This window comes from Pholis gunnellus (genome assembly GCF_910591455.1).
Source record: "Pholis gunnellus genome assembly, chromosome: 21".
NCBI lineage: Eukaryota > Metazoa > Chordata > Actinopteri > Perciformes > Pholidae > Pholis > Pholis gunnellus.
Window position 1 is genome coordinate 16,793,870 of NC_136548.1, and position 21,169 is coordinate 16,815,038.

General features: G+C 41.9%; 2 protein-coding genes across 2 annotated transcripts in view; one reads left to right on the forward strand and one right to left on the reverse strand.

Annotated features, from left to right (window-relative positions):
• LOC306712833 (uncharacterized protein) overlaps nucleotides 1-15,074 on the forward strand; it is a gene marked incomplete at its 5' end in the record, with an annotated part of 90,047 nt that extends 74,973 nt beyond the window's left edge. The window contains 10 exons of the mRNA XM_079182259.1: nucleotides 509-583; nucleotides 2,290-2,421; nucleotides 2,677-2,820; nucleotides 8,018-8,729; nucleotides 8,836-9,031; nucleotides 9,212-9,295; nucleotides 11,622-11,734; nucleotides 11,901-12,219; nucleotides 12,685-12,756; nucleotides 13,522-15,074. Of these exons, the coding sequence (XP_079038385.1) occupies nucleotides 509-583; nucleotides 2,290-2,421; nucleotides 2,677-2,820; nucleotides 8,018-8,729; nucleotides 8,836-9,031; nucleotides 9,212-9,295; nucleotides 11,622-11,734; nucleotides 11,901-12,219; nucleotides 12,685-12,732 (1,823 nt within the window). The 3' untranslated portion in view covers nucleotides 12,733-12,756; nucleotides 13,522-15,074. The remainder of the gene's footprint in view (nucleotides 1-508; nucleotides 584-2,289; nucleotides 2,422-2,676; nucleotides 2,821-8,017; nucleotides 8,730-8,835; nucleotides 9,032-9,211; nucleotides 9,296-11,621; nucleotides 11,735-11,900; nucleotides 12,220-12,684; nucleotides 12,757-13,521) is intronic.
• Nucleotides 15,075-16,733: 1,659 nt separating this feature from the next.
• Nucleotides 16,734-19,779, reverse strand: LOC306713295 (uncharacterized protein; the record flags this gene model as incomplete). The annotated part of the gene is made up of 3 exons (XM_079182948.1): nucleotides 16,734-18,608; nucleotides 18,812-19,003; nucleotides 19,677-19,779. 3 exons carry the CDS (start codon nucleotides 19,777-19,779, stop codon nucleotides 16,987-16,989), a joined length of 1,917 nt encoding a protein of 638 aa, XP_079039074.1. The 3' UTR covers nucleotides 16,734-16,986.
• Between the last annotated feature and the right edge of the window lie 1,390 nt (nucleotides 19,780-21,169).

Consider the following 21,169-nt stretch of genomic DNA (forward strand, 5'->3'; position numbering starts at 1 on the left):
CTTCGTCTAATTTTCAGAAAGAGTAGCGCATTTCCTAAAATGTCAAACTATTTATTTAGCAAGCGTCCAAACTGAATCATTGAGGAGAGTCTGGCCAGAAAACCTCTTTTTTTTTTTGTTTGTTTTTTCCAGAGGTGAGACGTGGGACAGTGAGCTAAAGTTAGTCTTTATGTTTGTTCAGTTGACAACACTACAGGGTTTGATATGATTATCACATCAGAAAATGCCCCAAAAATGACACAAAAACTCATTTTAATTATAGGCATATATTAACTAGGTATTTAGAAAGTCTCATGGTTAAAACACACTAAACAATCTGAAACAGACAAACTTTCAGTTCACAATCCCAAACTGTTTCTTTTATCATCGATCCCCTCTGCAGCCATTTTTATAGGAGCCATTTTGTGCGTCTCTTTCTGAGAACCACATTTAATTAATTTGGGGATTGTTGTCATAATATCCCATGTTAATTGTTTGTGTCCTGCCCTTCCCTTCTTCCTCGTCACAGGCCCTCAGAGTCCCTGTGAGAGAACAGACCTCCGTATGGCGATAGTAGCCGACCACCTCGGACTCAGCTGGACTGGTGAGTCTACGATAAGAAAAACACACATAAATAAGCGTGAAAAGTGATGAAAGACAACTGTCTTTAATGTGGAGAAACAGCTGAGATGTTCCTCTCAAACCAGCAAATTTGAGTTTGAATACAGAATATTTCGTCCTCTATGTGAACTTGCATTAATCTCTCGCATTAACTAATATTTATCAGTTTTCAATCAGTCATTCTTTATTTCTTTGCCACTGCTTGAGTATTTCTTTGCCAGGTTGTGATTACAGAAAGATAAAAAAAGGTGTGATAATTTGTCATGAATTGGAAGAAATACAGGAGAATTGGGACCCTGGAGTAACTAACGAGAGTCTCCTGGGAATGTCTTGCGGGTCGGCAAGACAACATTCAATACATTCACTGATAAACGTTAGACAGGAAACCCAGTCTTGCAACAAAGAGGATTCCGTATGAGAATGTTACAGCACACCCACGTGTGTGAATGAATGAATGAATGAGCTGGACTGAGACCAGCTCTCACAACATTTCACAGTGTTTGTTGCCATCTGGTGGACATGTGGTTCACAAACGTCTCGACTGAGCAGCACTGCAGTGGTATTCATACCACATACATCATCGTCACTACGCCAATCATGTAACAAGGAAGTGGGAACATTCCCAAAACTTGGATTGCATTGTAATGTATCAAGTGAATATCGAGAATTTAAAAAGACGCACAAATTTGGAGTTAGGGGCCTGAAAATATATACAATCATTATTGTATTATTAATTCTTATAGCAAAAAGCTTGTAGAGCAATCTGTCTATATTCTTCCATGTCATGTATCTTTGGGTTTGGATGTGTTTTAAGAAGATTTTATGTAAATATTGTTTTTGAGCTGCAATAAGGGTGGGGCCTCTGCAGTTTATTCCAAGCCTGGCCACCTGCACTGCAGCACTGCCCCACGCCTGCCTGCATGTGTGTGTGAATGGGCGTCACCCTGTGTGTGTGTGTGTGTCCATCTGAAGTGCGTACGAGTATGAATAGTTGTGTGCCTGTCTGTCCGGTGCTCTGACTGAGTGCCTGGAATTTAATCCATATTTAATGTGTGTTCCTGTTGCAGAGCTGCAGTGATCGAGCTGCTGAACATTATGTTCTCGTGGTTTTAAAATTTATGGCCGGTATGCTTGTCTGTACACGCAGCATTTCACTCCGTTAGCTTCAGACGGCTTCAGACCGTTTTTTTGGCACAGTGTTTGGCTGTCACTGTCATTTAGCAACTGAGCAAGCACTGAGGAAGTAGAGGAAATATAAGACACGAATCATAGAGAGTTTACCATCAGATAACAATGTCCATCCGAGTTTAGCTTGTAACATGAGAACCAGTGAGTCGGAAGGTGAATTATAATTTATGCAAACTTGAAATCTCCATATTTATTTTACAGATACTTATCACATTGTTTGCACCACATATGATGTGTCAGCTTTTCTGGAGGCATTTTTGTGCTGTCCCTCCCTTTTTAATTAAATGTTGTGGTTTGTTTTGTGATTGAGCCACTGATTAAGACAACACATGCATCTTCATGGATGTTCAATCACAAGTGCAGACATTTTTTTAGGATAGGTTACCTTTTAATAGACATGAGACTTTAGACCAGAGATGTAATGTTGGTGTCAGGGCCCCCACCCGTTGAGCAACAAATAAATGACTGCGTCTTTATGGTTTTACTTTCTTGCCGTTTCAGAGCTGGCCAGGGAGCTGGATTTCTCTGTGGATGAGATCAACTTTATCAGAGTGGAGAACCCCAATTCCCTGACAGCACAGAGCTTCATGTTCCTAAAGAAATGGGTGCACAGGGACGGTAAAAATGCCACAAGTAAGCAGTATGTGTGTGTGTGTGTGACGGAGAGAAATGGATATGGCTGATGTCGGTCATATCCAGGTTGTCTTCTCCCTGCTGACGTTATCGTACATGAGATGAGAATACATATTTCAGTGGCCAGCTTATGAAAACAATGAATCAATAGAACTGACAACATCAAGGTTGTGTGGTGTTAAAACAACGACTGCAAATGTGATTTCTCTCTCTCTCTCTCTCTCTCTCTCTCTCTCTCTCTCTCTCCTCCCCCAGCGGATGCTTTAACTGCGGTGCTGACTAAGATCAATCGGTTGGATATTGTGACTTTGCTGGAAGGGCCCATATTTGACTACGGTAACATTTCAGGCACACGCTGCTTTGCCGATGATAACGCAGTATTCCCGGATCAGTCCGATGGTAAAGAGTAGCCCACCCTAGCTGAACTCTTAAGTCTATCTCTCAGTCTATCCCTTCACTCCTCTTCACCTCCTCTCTCAGCCAGATAGTCAGACCTGACTGTGTAAACAAATGCCAGAACCAATCAGGCTTGACCAAATAAATGAAAGTTCATTAGAATTTAACCAAAATGACTTAATGCTCCAGCAGGTTCATTGAGCCTAATGGACCTTTCAGGTAGTAATAGCATTAGAGTCGTCCTCTTTGAGCGGTCACCCGAGTCGGCTTGTTAGTTTTCCAACACTGGGGCAGTTGCACTTAATTTGCAGCACTCAGTCATTGGAACGTTAATGGCAAGTGATAGATTCTTGGGTGATTTATTAACATAAAATCTGTACCATTTTGGGTGCATGAGACTTTAGTATGTTTGTCTGTTTTTTGTAAGCATGATCCTGAAGCAAATGTGAGCCGCTAATGAACTGGTGTCTCTGTCCCATCTGATGAATGTGTTGATAATCCTGATGATGAGATTATGAATGAAGCACATCGTCTTCAGATGGGTTCGGGCGGACGTTCATGATTTGGTTTAACAATAGTTATGTTTATGTGTTTGTTATAAGAACTTTAACTGATACCCACCACATCTCCTTTTGTCAATTTCTGTGGTACGCTATTACATAATGCAGAGAAACATAATTATAACTAACCAATTTATAACAATGGCATGCTTGCTTTAAGCAGCATGGCAAGTCTTTCTCTCTTTCTAACTTTCTCTCTCTCCTCTTAAATGAAACTGAAATGTGGCAGCTGTCAGTATTCTCTGATTGTGACGGACCCAACGAGGGTCATTTCAGAACTTTGATTTGCCTTCTGTTACAGATAGTTGATATATTCAGCAATTAGCCTTTTATCTCTCTGGAAGGTAGATGCATTCAAACTTACTCAAGCACAATGTTGAGGTACTTGCACTTTACTTGAGTATATTTACTTCTACTTTGCTAAATTTCAAATGGAAATATTGTACTTTTTACCTCACTACGTTTATCTGACCATAGCTACCAGTCATTTTACGAATTTAACTTAAAGCAACTGTATATAACATTAAAATTAGCTGAACCTCGACCAACTACTACAATGACATGCTTATGTTAATGCATCAGTAATAACAATATAATAATGACGGGGACCACCCTGCTGCATAATCAGTACGAACTAACTTACGTCTCTATTACAACGCAGGACTTAAACTTGTAATAGAGTATTTTTCTATTATTATTTTGTTACTTTTACTCCAGTAAAAGATTTAAATTTTTCTTCCACCACTGCATCAGCTGTATGCTTGACATTTTTGCCGCTGCCATTAGGCCTGTATATGCATCCCATCATATTGTTTCAGAAAGGTTTCCAACCAGCATACAGCTGCACATTTTTCCATTGTTGTTCCTTTGTTCGTCAAGGAAACAAGGGAATACAGAGCTCCATTCAAATCATGTCGGCTCTCTTTAAGCTACAGCGTTAGCTCGGCACTCTTTGAGACAAACTTCTGAAATGGACCTCGCTGCCGATCTGTCTGATTAGGTTTCTGAAAGTCATCTTGACACAAGGATCCGTGCTACGTTCGCTTTAATAACGGCGGATCGTTCTGCAAAGATGATTTAAAATGAAACCAACGTTTAACAGATTGAAAAAAAAAAAAAAAGTCAACAGAATGCATGGCTCTCTATGGCTTTGTGTGAGAGGCTGCCTGCTCCGATGTTGTTGGCTTACAACAATACACTTCTAACACTCTTCGAATGGGTGCGGCCTTTTCAACACAACGATGCACACGAGTGTTTTTGGCAGAGAGCACTCTGTCCCAGATGACGCTCGCAGATGGGTTGAAAATGAAACACCTTTTTTCAAAGTGTGCAGTGTATAATTCTGCTTCTGTGTCACTGCTGTTAGCCGTACTGTTTTCTTTCATCTCCTGGGTTCCCCCCGAGCCTCCCAGCTTCTCCTGTAGCTTCTCCTGCTTTGAGACCAGCAGACTGCCTCGCGCCTCCTCTCTCCTCTTCTTCTGCTTCTCAGCGACTAACTCCTTCAGCAGATTCCCTTTTGTCAGCGCTAACCACCAACTAACCAGCTATTTCCCACCAGTGACTACCCTTTGCTAACTTCAGCAGCTTCTGGATCCAGCTTCTGCTTTTTACCCTCGCTGCTGAGCTCAGGCCCGACTAAAGTAATACTGGAAGTACAACAGTGCCCCCCCCCCCCCCCCCCCTGTCAGCACTTACAACTGTCCACATGTCATGTAGGGAGCTAGACTCTTCTAGAAGCCTCTGCTGCCCACCTGTGCTCTAACTGGCTAACATCCACAGCTAACTAGCACGCGTTAGCATTAGCATATACCGACCGGATTGCCCTTTCAACAAGACTTTGATGAGGACACATAACTTCTTGTTTGTACAAATGAATGATATATATATATATATATATATATATATATATATATATATATATATATATATATATATATATATACACACACACAATTAGTAAGTAGTAGAAAGGATACAGCAGCTGTTTGGAGGCTAGCCAAGAATACAAAAAAAGCGTTGTGGGGAAATTTGGTGCAATGACTTCACTATTTTATAAACTCCTGGCTACGAACATTCCCAGTTCCCATCCTGCTTCTTCTTAGTTCTTAACTCGACAAACTTTAGATCTCCTATATCCCAAAACCAAGCCAGAATGTTAGAAAAGATGCTCCTGCTTCTCACTATTCTTGCTTATCTACCGCGAGATAAGCAATCCCGTGAGTCTGGTGCGCAGTATCTTTGCTTCTGCGGCTTCTAAAACATTATTCGTCTCCATCGATCACAAGTTCACTTCACTGTCTTTGCATTAATCTGTTTCATATGCTGTTTGTCTTTTCATCCGAGTCTCGTCTAACACTTGTGTGTGTTTTTGTTTGTTTTTCTTTTGTCTCGTGTTGAACTGTGATAATTGTAATAGCTCCAAAGCTTCTTAGATCTCCTACGTTCCCCCCGTGTCCTCAAACGCCCCGGCCTGTCACTCCTCTCTATACTCCTCCTCCCTCATCTACCTTTGTCTCCTCTTTGTCTCCTCCCTTTCATCCAAGCCATATCGACCCTTTCTCTCTCCCCTCCCCTCCTGTTGTCTCTTTTCACTCCTCTGTCTTTCACTTCCTGTCTCCCCCTCCCACTCCGCCTGTCGCTCCTGTTCTGCCTCACTTTTTCACTCTGTCTTACTCCCCATCTCTCCCCTCCTCCCCCCGAAGCCCTTGTAGCTGCTCCTCGTTCTTCTCTCCTCCTCCGTTTATTCCTCACTGCTTTCCTCCTTCTGCCCTCCCTCTGCCCTTGTCTCCTCCAACTCCCTCCGTTTCTCCTCTCGCTCCTCACCCTTCTTCACCTGTTAAATCATCTTCTCCGCCTGTTAAATCGTCTTCCTCTCTTCCCTCTCCTCCCCCTTTTCGCACCTCCCTCTCCACCTCTGCTCCTTCCTCTCCCACCTTCCCATCTCCTTCTCCAGTTGACACCCCCCTTTCTCCTCATGTTCCCTCCCCTCCTCCCCCCTCTCCCTCTTCAACATGTCACTCCTCGCCTCCTCCACGTTCTCCTCCACATCTCCCCCTTTCTTCCCCTTCGTCCTCTCCCTTTCCTTCTCCCCCACCTCATTGTTCCCCTCGTCCTCCCCTAAATCATCACTCTCCTCCTCTCTTTTTACTTCCCACCTCCTCCCCCCCCTCCCCCCTCCCTCCTGGTGTCCCTCCGTACTTCAGGCGAGATCCTTCTGTTCCTGAATTCTACATTTAGATGCCTTTTTGTTGCTCTTCTCTTCTTTGCCTTTTGTTGAAAACAACACAACTAACTTACCTGAATTCTACTCAAGCTTTTGCTCACACCTGAACATTAACTTATTACATCATTATTGAGACCGTTCTCACTAATGCATTGCTCTTGTCTGAAGTGCTTTTACAAAAGGCTCGGCTGACTAAATTGCCAGTTTGAAACTACAACAGTTCCTGAGGCTCTTTGTGACGTTAGTGTGACTGACTGTTCATGTCAAATTTATACAAATCCAGTACATGTGAAGTTTCTATCTTTTATATTCTGTCTTTGGCACTTTGGTTTCTCTGTTTCCATCTTGTGATGTTATCATGTGTCTACTCTGTATCGCTGGTCCAGCAGTCACACAGGAGTCCCCACCTGTTTGTCCTTAAAGCAGCATTCGTTATTCTTTTTGTGGGCCACTTTGAGGCAGCGCAACACCGTCGAAAACACAACAAAGCTGACATGGCAAATATGTTATCAAGAAGTTTCATATTTACACATTCAGCAAATAAGAAGCAACATTAGCATTCTTCTGGAGTCGAGTTTCTGGTCACTTTGCTTGTGTAAGTCCAATATTCACTTTCTTTTGGTCTTTTTAGCTGCTAATTGCTCCACTATGTTGACCGGGTGGTTGCAGAATGTGACTGTCTGTGAGTAATCACACTACACTACAGGTCCCTTCAGAGCTTTTTAGCTGCGTTTAGCTCTTTGTTTTAGGTTTTTTTGCCCGCAGACTTAACTCTTGAGATGAAGCAACTGTTTTTATTAGACAGATAAAGTTAGTAACTAGGATGTAAAAAGATAAACATCATGGCTAAAGTACCACATATCTTCTCAGGAGTTGGTGGAGTGAATTATAAATAAACACTCCCTGCCCATCACCAAATAACTGGCAGATGAAGCTAGCAACTAGCCGATAATGAAGCTAGCAACTAGCCGATAATGAAGCTAGCAACTAGCCGCTAATGAAGCTAGCAACTAGCCGATATCTCAAGTTGGTAGGGACCAAAAACAGGGTTAAAGGAGAGTGAATATTGGACTTACATTCATCTGTTGGACACAAATACGACTGCAAACGAATGTTTCTCTGTGTCTGCTTGATGAGTAAGTTCACCATATGAGCTTCAAAGGGTGATAATATGTCAACGTTGTGTTGACAGCTTGTTCTGCTGCCGCCAAGTGGCCAAAAACAAATCACAGGTTGAAAGTGTTTTGGGGTTACACCTGTCTGACTTTTGAACAAATGCGAGATGTTACAAGTGTTTCTCATTTCATCAACTCCACCACTCAACCCACCCTTCCCTCCTTCCCTCCCCTTGTTTTTTGTCTCTCCCTCCCTCTTCGATCCCCTCACCCTCTAATCCTTTACTCCTGCATCCACCCAGGATACGACAATATAGATCTGGAGCTGCAAACACCCACAGACCTGAACTACCAGCTCCCCACTCCGCTTCGCTCAGGCGACTTCTTTAGCGAAGACGAAGCTAGCGCAGACTCCCCTAGCAGGATCACGCTTACTAGACCTAGCGACCTCTCTCTCACTCAGACCACCAGTACCTCCAGCAGCGACCCCCCCACAGTCGCCGCTGGCCCCACCTTCAGTGCCCCGCAGCCCCCTATCGTTGGGGCCGAAGATACAACCTTGACCGCCGGAGAAAGAGGGATGTCTAAGGAAGAAAAGACAGGGCTGGTTTATTATGAGAGGCCAGATAATGACAGACGGTCAGTAGAGCAATTAGGAAAGGGAACAGACGGGCATGCGGAGGCATTAGAGAAAGAACTGAAGGCAGGGCTTGTTTTGGAGCGTCAGGGAGAAGATGCCGCCTCAGACACCGCTCATGGAAATGGAAGGCAGGAAGAAGAAGACGGAGAGGAGGAGATGACTCCGGAGAGGCTGCAGAGTCTGCTGGATGATATAAAGCAGGAGGGAGGCTTGGAGGGCGAGGAGATGACAGAGGAGAGGATGAATGAGATCCTCGAACAACTGCATCAAGCAGAAAAAGACGTGTGTTCAGTTCCAGGCTGGAGATGCGAGACGTCCGGCGCGATCGTAGAGTCGGCAGCCACTGGCTACAGCCCCGGCACCGAGGAGGGCAGGTAGGATTTCTTCTTTTTTTTTAACTCACATGTTTACAGATTTACACACCTTGGTGTTTCTCAATCTGGTCGTTTTATGAGCACTATATTTCCCTCTCCTCCGCAGCCCCGACAGTCTGGCTGATTCGTTGGAGCAGCAGCCCCCGGCTCAGACCGGCAGACAGAACGGAGGTCACATTGACGCAGCGATCGAAGAAAAGGAGAAGGAGGCCAAGAGGAAAGGATCTCAGGAGGACAGCAACACAGCGGGACCGAGCGGAGGCCGGCAGGAGGGAGGTGAAAGGTCCCAGCACAAAGTCCAGGTGAGACTCGCTCTTAGGGTGTGTCAGCTGACATTTTTTTATGTATTTACTTGTTTATATTTTGTTGAAATTTATACACAAACACATTATGTCAACTTTCCACAAAGTCATAATTTGAAGGCTCATGCACACACACACTTGCTCATCAATGTAACAATGCTGCTGGGCTGCCTTCGTCAGGAGAGTGTTAGAGCTGACGAGTCCAGCTCCGATGAGGAGACCACTGTCACCACCAGGGTGTTCCGCAGACGAGTCATACTCAAGGTGTGTACGGCTGGTGTGTGGACAGCTCGAGGCAGAGCGACCCTGCATAAAGCTCTGAGACTCTGTGTGTGAAGAAGACTGAGTCACAGACAGAGATAAAAAGATTGTGAAGTTAGGCTGCGCTGGTGTGGGTTTGTCAGCCTTTGTGTGTTTTATAGAGTGAAAGTTTGTGTGCAGCTGTAATGTTTATAGGGAAGAGAATGTATCATAGAGAGGTTTCCATCCAACTTTTTATTTTCAACTTGCACATAAAAAAAGTGGAAAGTCTTGAGAACAACAATGTAAAAAGTTTAAATATCACAAAAGCTTTTAGGTTTGGCTGAGGTGGAAGTTTGTGTCTAGATAAAAATACGAAAAGTGCAAAGGAACCGGATTATTCCGACCTGAATAAATCATGACTTACTGTTTTACTGAAGAGAATAAAACGAGGAGCAGGTAAGAGACTGACACTGGTCTGAGGAGTGCAAAGTATTCGTGAAATGTCCGAAATATTTTCCCCAAAAAATTTGGAAAATGTCCAAAATATATTATTAAAAATTCAAAACAATGTCTGAAAAATAATAGTAAAATTACAAAAACATTTTACAAAAACATTTTACGAAACATACGAAAAATATCTGTAAGATTTACATATTTCCCCAAAAATGTAAGAGATTTATTAATTATATTAGAAAAATCATTTTTTAAATGTCTGAGAAGTATTATTGAAATGTCCAGAACATTTTCCAAAATTATTTTGTAAAATATCAGAAGAATTGTAATAATACAATTTGGAAAATGTCCAAAAAATGTTTAAAAAATATTGATTAAATATCTAAAAAACACATAATTTCACATTTCCCTCAAGTTTTCCATAATTTAAGGTTTTTGATGACATCATCTTGTTGCACTTTCTTCTTCTGCAATGATTTAATGGCACCCGACTTAGGACCATCAACTGTTAGCCTTCGTTTGCCTCGACACCTAATAGTCACGTAACAGTAGTGGATGGAAACTTGACTACAGCTGCATAGAGGAGTGTGTGTGTGTGTGTGTGTGTGTGTGTGTGTGTGTGTGTGTGTGTGTGTGTGTGTGTGTGTGTGTGTGTGTGTGTGTGTGTGTGTGTGTGTGTGTGTGTGTGTGTGTGTGTGTGTGTGTGTGTGTGTGTGTGTGTGTTTAGTCTTGCTATAGCATGAAGTGCTACTCACTGCTTGTTGGTGTGAGCGCCAGCTGTGATGTTTGCTGTTGGTTGTGCTGTGTTTGGCTCGTGTATAGAGAATACTGCTGTTTATCATCATGATTCTGAGGCTGGATTTCCACAGAAAATCTGTAAAAGTTATATTAAAACCTCCTTCTTGGTGTTCATGTCCATGAGTCTAATGAAAAGACTCTGAACCCTTTAGATGTTTGCTCACTCTGAATTCAAACTGGATAAGAGCATCAACTACATGTTTGAATTGTAACGTACAAAACAGAGAACATATTACCTTTGAGCTGCAGCTATAACAATTGTTTTCATTATCAATTAACGCGACGATAATGTTCCTGATGAATCACTCTTTACAACGTCAGGACACAGTTTCTCTGAGTCCAGGGTGATGCTGCAGCTCTAACATACAGATGGTCTGTCTCTGTGTAAATGGAGCCTCGGTTGAGCCGACAGTGTGATTATTCGCTTGTGTGGTCGTTATTGTGGAAGTGAGGAAATTCCTTCTTGAAGGAAAAGGTCATCGTTGTACAAAGTTTGCAGCTTTTTTAGTTTTTTATACTCCGGACACGTCTGCTTGAAGTTGTTTGGCCTTTTGCAGTGATTTTACAGCACAGTATATTCTTAATTAAAATGATTTTACATGCATTTAAAACAATAAACCATAGCTTTTGTAGTTCGTACTCTGTGTCTCTGCTACTGCGGGTGTGCGTTTTGAGGTTTGTGTTTCAGAGCCGTATTAAAGCGTTGAGACAGCCTGTGTGATACTCTGGCATCAGTTGGGTTTCCACATGTTGTAAAATAAAAACTGAAGAAAGCAAAACATTGTCATAAGAGGCTCTAAGAAGTCATGTTTTGTGCTACCGGTCCTGCATCACAGACGGTCCAGGATGTTTTTTATCTTTTCCGAGAATTTATAATAATGAAACTGCGCTTAAGAAAAATCTTTATTCTTGATTTGAACAGCGGGAAACCCATCGGCTGTGGCAGACGTCTGTCTATGTTCTCTGTATTCTAAATAACCAGATGAATAACAGTCTTACAGATAACCTCTCAAACCTCTACCCCTCCCCCCCTCCCCTCCATCTCTCATCTTCCACTCGTCCTTTAACCCTCCATCCCTTCATCCCTCCATCCCAGGGAGAGGAGGCCAAAAACATTCCTGGAGAGTCTGTGACGGAGGAGCAGTTCACAGATGAAGACGGGAATCTGGTCACCAGAAAAGTAACCATCCTCACCCTCCTCCATCACCTGTCGCATCTTCATCCTACAGCTCTCTCTCTCTCACACACACACACACACACACACACACGCATACACAGACCCTAGTAATATTCCAAATGGGAAAAGTAGATGCATACAGACACAGACACATTGATGCATGAACACACACTTTTACACAGTACAGTAACACTGTAGTCTCATACACTTATACACACACTTTCCTGCTCCCCCCCCCCACCTCCTCCCCCCTGACATGTTCTGCCCCCTACAGGTGATCAGAAAGGTGGTGCGCCGTGTGTTCAACACGGATGAAAGGAGGGAAAGTGAAGGCGAAACTGTTACAGAACACGGAGCTGCTGCTGGTGTTGGTGCTGGTGTTGGTGCTGGTGTTGGTGGTGTTGGTGGCGGAGCAGGCGCTGCTTCTTCAGCAGGAGCTACGGGGGGGAAGGGCAAGAAGAGGGGCAAGCGCTCCCGACAGGGCAACAAGGCTGAGAAGTCCGGAGAAAAGACTGAGGTTGGCGTTAGAAACCAACCGCCGCACCTAAGTCACCTGAGGGTTGCAGTTGGTTGAGTGCTGTGTAGTAGAGTAGTAGAGTCCTAACCCCGGACTGTACACATGTGTTGTGTTGTGTGTGTGTTTCCTCTGTACTGCACTGTATCAGTAGAACCAACCAACGGTCATACAGTCCTGGCCTGTTGACTGGACTTGAGAACTACTAATATAATGTGTTTCAACTAATATAGAAACAGTAATTATTGTTCTGTTTTAACATGTCTTGACGCATGTGTGATTTGAAAGTAGTAATTGTAACGGCCTCGTTTCTCTCCTGCAGCATGCTGCCTGTGATCTCCTCAACAGTGGTTGAGCTTCATTAACACTCGCGGCTCATGTTTAGTCTGAGCACAAAGCTAACTTTTGTTTTGTCTTTTGTTTTGTCTTTTGAACCTCACTGCCGTTCCTCGCTCTCGCTCTGACAAGCCTGGAGGCAACGGCAGCAAGAAACAAGGGAAGAAGAGTCAGTCATAACAGTAGAGTGCTCCACTAAACCAGGTAAGAGGTTCATACCTGTAATCCACTCAAGTCAATGAATATCAATATGTTGAGCCAAGCCGGTAGAACGGTTCACAATTTTTGGAATTGTAAAGTCAATTTTGCAACCAGCGCATAAAGGAGTAGTCTGACATTTTAGGAAAAATGTTTATTTGCATTCTTGCTGAGAGTTAAATGAGAAGATCAAGTCTGTGCGCTAAATATGAAGCCGGAGCCACGAAGGGATTAGCTTAGCTTAGCATAAAGACTGGGAGCAGAGGGAAACGGCTAGCCTGGCTTTGTAAAAAGTCCAATTAATACACCTACCAACACCTCTTAAGTTCACTAATATACATTTTATATCATGTTTATTTAGTTTTTATCAAAACTGACCTGCACAAATGAAACGTAGTAGTTTTACTGAGTTATGCTGGACGGAGGCTGCTGGCTCTAGCTTCATGTTTAGTTATCAATCTTATTATCTAGCGCTTTTTTTAAAATTTAATTTAATTTAACCGGAAAAAAGTAAAAAGAAAAAAAAAAAGATTATGATGTTTTTTTTTATTATTTTATTTTATTTAACCGGAAAAAAAGGAAAAAAGATCATGATGTAAAAAAAAAGTAAAACTTTTTTTTCGGTTAAATAAAATGCAAAAAAAAATAAAAAAACATCATAATCTTTTTTTTTTTTTTTTTTTTGCTGGCGGGAATGGGCTTCCATAGAAGCCAGCAAATGTTTTTGAAAAATGTGATTTTAATTGAAGTCTGTGATCATTCACCCTCCAGGTCCACTGACGTCCACCTGCGACACCACACAAACACACCAATGGGAGGAAAAACAAGACTGGAAGCCTCGTCAGTCGGCCCAAAGCAACGTGTCTGAAGCTTTCACTTACAACGCATGGTTTTCAGCAAGACAAACGCAAAACAAGTTACTTTTCTTTGATTTCGCATGAGCATGTCACCAAAACTCACTCACTGTTGTGGAAACGACACCGGATAAAGGACACGCATGGACGTGAGCTGGAGCTTTCTTATCTTAATGAAAGGCGCCCGTGTGAACAAAGATGGCACAAGAAACGAGGAAAACTAAACGCTGAGAGATAAGGAAGACGTGTGGTTCACTCTCTCTCCCACACACTCGCCTTACACCACGGTCTATTTTTCCCTCCTGGACCCGCAGTGTTGGGGTGTACCATGTGGTTCTTTTTTAAAAAAATGAAATATAATATTAAATGGGTGATTTTTGTTGTATATAAATGACACTGTATAAAAAAATCTTTAAACGAAAAAGAAATAAATCCGTAGCTTCACAGATTGTTTATGCACTGGTTTGAGTTGATGAAGCTTTGCAGAGTCGGTGCATCTGTGTTGAGCGGTCGACGCTGTTTGAGCAGCCTAGAGCGTGCGACCCGACGCTCCTCCCAAACGAATACAAAAGGAACAAAAAAAACACGCTGTATGTTAATGAGCAACGAATGGACGAAAACAAATGAACCGCTTGATTTTAAACAAAGGACGTTTCTTTAAAGCCAACAGCTACTGTGGAACTTTGTCTTCAGCGAGATAATATTTTGCTGCATGTGACGTCACTTTATTTTTAACGCTTTCCTTTTTAATTTTCCTCCTGATTCAAAAAGCACTGTAATACAATTAGAGAGATGGTCCTGCTGTCCTTGTGAGCACTCATTATAACTCAAACATCTGTCATCTATATCTGTTTTTATTTAGTTTTTTACGGAAATGAAAACGCACACGCGCTCCGGACAGTAAAGCTTCAGGAAGGTACTGACGGTGTCCCCAAATGTAACCCGCAGACTGGAACATTGTGTTATCTCCTACCTGCTAGCAGCTCTGTGTGTGTGTCTGTATGTGTGTGTGTGTGTGTGTGTGTGTGTGTGTGTGTGTGTGTGTGTGTGTGTGCATCATCAAATACAAATGTCTATCTGTAAGCCAATTATGCATACTAGAAGTGTACGTTTAAGCTTTAAGATCTGCTGTGATTTTAAAAAGGGGACTTTTATTTTGAAGGTGTGATGACTTTTATCTTTATTTAACAGGTTCTAATTACATGAAAACAGGGAATCTCTTTTTTTAGCCCCATTATCCAAATATTGTTCTTTTTATTAACGGTTAAATGATCACACATTGTTAAAGATCTGCTCTTCTGTGTAATTTCTTTCTTTCTTTCCGTTTGTCTTTTTTTTCATACAAAACCACCCTAAGCATCCGTTGTTGATGATAAATCTGGTCCCAACATGTATGACAAACCAACATAGCCTACACTGGACGATCCAAGTAATTATTTAAACAGAAAAATAAACTGTGTTTAAACTGAGCGTCTGTGAGTTTGTTTTTGACACATTATGCAATCTTTACTTTTCACCTCAACTTTGCCAATTCTGAGGTCGTCAACAGTGAGAAGTGAGAAGTGGAGCCTTCAAGAAAACTAAATCCAGCTTTACAGTACGAGCCTCTCGCGTTAGGGGCGCTGGATTCATCACTGACGCAGCGGTCGAAGAAGAACGTAGATCCTTTCCTGAAGTAAATGTAATAATACCACACTGAACAATACTCTAACAGTAACAAGTCATACTATAGTATGCCTTAAAGTGTCAGACAGAAATCATATGTCATGAATTCATAGTGTAATATGTAGAAAATAAGTCATAGTAATGAATTATGGAAAATGTTTCATGAAGAAGTCCAATAAAATCATGAAAACCCAGTTAAGTATGTCATGAAATGTCATAATAGTAGTCAGTCATATGTCAGAAAAAGTAATTGTATCGTGTGTTCAAAATAATGATATAAACTCATAAAATACAAATTCAAAGTTTAGCATTTGAAAAATGTGTTCATAAAAAGCTTGTAGTACAGTATTCTATAGATATCACAAAAAGTCATAGTTCAGTATCTTACAAAAGATAGTATCGTGTATCTTTTTTAAATAGTCTTATTTCTTTTACTAGTTTTGACATAACTTTTTTCATCATACTATACTATGACTTTTTAATACTTGTTTCAACAAACTATAGTGTGTTTTTCCGACATGCTATACTGTGACATCTTTATAACTTTTCATGACATACTGTACTATAACTTCTATGACTTTATTTATAGCGCTCATATCAAAACAGAAATCCTTCACAATAAAATCAAAACATAACGGAATCAATGGTTCAAATGTCAATAAACAGAATGAAAACATTTGATATATTTTGGTTTTATTCATGTATTTGTATAAGTGAGACTGCATCTTCATAACAATGTAAACATTCGGATACATTTCCTGATTTTAAACAGTTTACTGTAAAACCGTTCTGTGACACTTTGGAAATAAAAGACAAGTTGTGAAAATGTTCTAAAGATGTGAAATTTTGGAAAACAAGCATAAAACTAAATATATGATAGTTTTACACACAATCCCTCGGTTCATATATTAAGTTTAAAAAACAATCTTATAGAATAATTTTGGTCGGACAAGATTGATCAGACCAAGACATGCTTATGATCAAAGACATGATATATTAAATATTTCATGTGATAAACAGAACATTGGTGGTTCTCTGAACATCAGACTGATGATTTACAAAACAGCATTCTGGATTTCTTTCTTTAAATTCAACATCTTGCTGCGATCCGATTTATTAACCGACGTTCTTTGTTAAATAAAAACTAAAAACAAAAAGCTGCTGAAACGAGAGAAGTCGGTTTTCTCAACGGATTCCTTTAAAAAGGAGTTTCGTTCATCTTTGTTTCATTAAAGTTCAACTTAGCAGACACATTTTTTGCAACAATTTTCACTATAATGTCAAACATTTGCATCACATTTTAGATAATGTATCCCTTCTTTAAAATAAAACAATATGGCAATATTAAAACAATTACATTTGGAAATAGACTTTTTATGCCCAAAGTGTCCAATGACAAAGATTTAAAAACATATAAGATTTAACAAAGAATCCTAACTAATACCTGAACCAACATCAAATATCATTCGGCAGTAAATCTGCATTAGAAATGCTCCTGATTTAATCTGATCTTTTACAGAAAGAAGGCACGATGTGTTGAGACTTGTCCAGGTTGTGTGACTTTTACAGTATGTATTTTTGCTTGAAAATCAACTTTAAAAAATGAAACAATCAACAAATAAGTTTCTGTCGATTAAATCATCGGCTGATTGTTCTTTTAGAAAGAAAGCACATTTGCGTATCTGCTTAAAACTTTGAACTATTCCCTCAACAGCCATCAAAGACTCGTCAGCCGCGTGGATTCCTCCTCGTGAGACTGAACGTGTCTCTTCAGATCCTCCTTCCTCAAGAACCCTTTGCCGCAGACGCCGCAGCCGTGCGTTCGATCCCCCTCGTGGCTGCCCATGTGTTTGGCCAGCGAGCCGCTCGCCGTGAAGCTCTTCCCGCAAACGTTGCACAGGTACGGTTTCTCCCCCGTGTGGGACCTCATGTGGATCTTCAACGCCCCGCTCTTGTAGAACTTCTTGTCGCACACGCCGCAGCGGTGCGTGGACTCCCCCGTGTGGATCATCATGTGCGTTTTCAGGGTCCCCCTCTGTCTGAATCCTTTCCCGCAGACGCTGCAGAGGAACGGTTTCTCCCCCGTGTGGATCCTCATGTGGGCCGTCATGTACTCTTTGAAGCTGAAGCTCTGGCCGCACACGCTGCAGGCGTATGGTTTCTCCCCCGTGTGGGCTCTCATGTGCCCCATCAGGTTCCCGTTCTGAGCGAACGCTTTGCCGCAGACGTTGCAGACGTACGGCTTCTCCCCCGTGTGCGTCCTCATGTGCATCTCCAGTTGCTTGTGGCTGTCGAAGTGTTTGCCGCAGACCTCGCAGTCGTTCGTTCGGACGTACGTTTGCAGGTGAAGCCTCAGGCCGTCCTCGGACTCGAAGCGCTTCCCGCACACACCGCAAATATCTGCACCGCCTTCGTCTTCTTGCACGTGCTTCAAAAAAGAGGCTCGGTAGCAGAAATACTTGCCACAGACTTTACAGCGGTATTTCAGATGCGATAAATCCCTGCAATCCTTGTTTTTAGGTCCTTTAGGTGCGTTTGATTCTTTAGTTTTTGACTTTTGTAAACACGATCCGTCTTTGGTCTCATCTTTGTCGCTGTCTCCGTCATCACCATCACTTCCTCCGCTGTCCTTCCACTCCTCATCACTGTCACCGGCTTTACTCTCAGCGTCAGAGCACGCCGCCTCGGACTGTCTGTCCTCCGTCTGATCCCTGCAGCTGTTTTCCTCGCTGTGAGTTTGTAAATGCACCTTCAGGCTCTCGTCAGAGTCCAGATGTTTCCCGCAGGCTCCACACAGATCGGAGCTCTGTTCGTGCGCGAGTACGTGTTTCAGAAAAGAACGTTTGTAGCGGAAAAACTTTCCGCAAACTCTACAACGACTCTGTCCCGTAAGTCGGATCTTGTTTGATGCAGACATTTTATTTTCCTGTTTTTTTATTTTCTTCCCAGCGACACTTTTGAGGAAAGACCTTCCACACATCTCGCAGTAATCCTCGGCCTGACTTTGTCTCTGAAATGTTTTTCTTTTGTTTGATTTGAGATGTTTCTCGTTTATCTGACGATCGTCATCGTCACTCGCAGCTTCTGAATTGTCTGACGAGAGAACCTCGCGGTCGCTCGGTGGCAGCGTCTCCGTCTCCATCACGGTTGAGGTTCCCCGTTCTGCTCCTTGTGTTTGGTGAAGATGTGAAGGTTTAGCGTGGATTAACTCACAGTCTGTCTCCGTGGACGCGTCTCTGATCTGTGGTAGACCTGATGTTTTCTGGACCTGACTGGAGCTCCGGCTCTGCTCAGAGGAAGCGTCCGTTCCACAGTTCGACCTGGAGAGCAGCAGTCTGTCTGAAGAGAAGATCCAAGCACGGAATAAATACCAACACCAAGGCCATGACAATGTGTTATCTAAACTGTGTGTGCATGGAAAAAAAACGTTATTGTGCTGTTACCTGGGTTTTAAATCACTTTAAAGGCGAGTTATGATGAAAGACAAAGACATCTCTACGACTAATTCTAGCAATATAACCTTTATTAAATGTATAATTTACCTGTTCCGTGGACATTCGTCTCCGTTTTCAATGAGACGCTCATCGGCTGGCGTTTACCTTCGATCTCCTCGTGGGAACCGGAGACTTCTGCTTCGTATTCTTCCAACATTTTCTCCAGAATCCCAAAGATGTCGTCAGCGACCGCCGACAGCCGCTCGTGTACAGCTGCCCTCTGCTGCTCGGGGGACATGTCTGGAGGAATAAAGGGGAACAAAGCAGGCATAATTAGGAAATATTGTAAGAAAAAGTGGTGGAAAGTAATTAGCTTAATTTACTCAAGTACAATTTTGAAATACTTGTACTATACATTTCGAGGGGAATATTGTACATTTAACTGTACTACATTCATTTATAAATAAAGAGTTGCGTTACTGATTCAGATTAATAATATAAAATATAATCCACAAATAAATAATGTTGGTTTATTATGTATAATTGTGTATAAATATATTTTAACTCTAGCAGCAATGAAGTAATAAAAATAAGCTCCTCCTCCTTTACCAGCTGCAACATTAAAGCACCAATAACTATATTTCAATAATATAACATACATATTATTCTGCATAATGTGAACTCTAACATTTTATTTGTATGCATATTTTGTAATTTGACATAAGTAAAACTTTTGAATACTTGTAACTTGTACTTTTGCACCATGGTATGGCTACTTTTACGAAAGTAAAAGAGCTGAGAACTTCCTCCACAACTGAAAGTACCTCAAATTTACATGTAAATGTAGCGCTTAACTCAGTAAAAGATACTGTCTGTATAACAACCTGATGGTGAAGTTATGAGAGGACAGGCATGCATCATATAAAAGCAGGTGGTGCAGGTATTTCTAAAAACGTGTCCTGTGTTTACGAACCTGAAGTGAGCTGCAGCTTCTTCTCCACAGAGCGGAATATTTCCTCCGCCGCCGCCTCCAGTCTCTCGGCCACCAGCGCCTTCGCCGCCCGCAGTCTGGACATCTTGGGCCGACAACAAGGGTCTCTTCAACCGGGGAGCATTGCACTTCAACACACTTCAACAGGCACAACAACACTAGGGATGTGGCTGCAGGCAAGCCATTGTACTTCCGGGTTCGTCTTCTTCGTGTGCTTAAAAAAAAGCTGACGGTTGATGGTGAAACACCGCCACCCTCTGTTCTTAAATGGTGTTACAACGATCAATGTCCCCGCAGTCGTAAAAGTAGCTAAACAACACTGTAAAATACTGTAATACTCATTGTGAAAAAGGGCCATTTCAGAATAATATATCAAATATTACTGGATGATATTTGGTGATGCATTGTTTTCATCAGATGGAGCTAATATTCAATACTTTATATACTGCTGGGTAGCTTGTGAATTTCACCAAGGGATCAATAAAGTTTGTATACTGTAAAAAAGGATTTGAGGTTTTAGTGTATTCAGCTCATTTCCCCGAGTCAGTTCAACTATAGTGCTGGGTGTACTTGAAATATAAAGTTCAACTGTACCCAACTAATCACTACAGTGTAGGCAACACAGATTTCCCAGCTGACTCAACTGTATGTGTGGCCCCTGCAAAAGCACGTAGGCAACCCCACACAGTAAACAACGGCAGCCCATTTATCACAGTGACATGCAGAAAACTCCATTTTGGATGACGAGTTGCCAAGGTAAGAACAACATTTTACCTTGCTTGTATTCATCAAAATGCTAGTTAAATTAAGAGTTGAATAGGAGAACTTGATACATCTTACACACAGTTTGCAAAGTATACCTTGTATCAGTAGTTTTTAGTGACTTAAAAAGCCATGTGCCCTGCTTGTATTCATCAAAATGCTTGTTAAATTAAGAGTTGAATAGGAGAACTTGATACATCTTATACACAGTTTGCAAAGTATACCTTGTATCAGTAGTTTTTAGTGACTTAAAAAGCCATTGTTTATGGCCAAGTTTAGCTAGCAGCTAGCTAACAGTAGTAACGCTAATTAGCTATTGTAGTTAACAAAGCTAAACTATAGATTTTGTATTTTAATCCCTATTGCTGAGTGTGTGATTTTCAGCTCATGAATCATTTTCACATAGTTATTTATCAGCTTTTTGGCTTTGTTCGTGGTAATGGGGATGGGGGGGATGGGGGGTGGTGAGGGGGCTCATTCGCGGGCAAGGCTTTGGCACGCGAGCTCTGCATTATTCCCCCGAAACACCAGAGGGCGTTCAAACCGTAATGTCTTGTGATGTAGTGCTGGGCTGTATATACCGCCTTTACATACAGCATTTACGGCACTTGTTCAGCGGTGCAGGAAAAACACCGACCAATGCGTTGTAAATTACGTCACGTGATGCAGTTTAGCCAATCAAATAAGGGTATTCTGATTCGCTTCCTGAGATG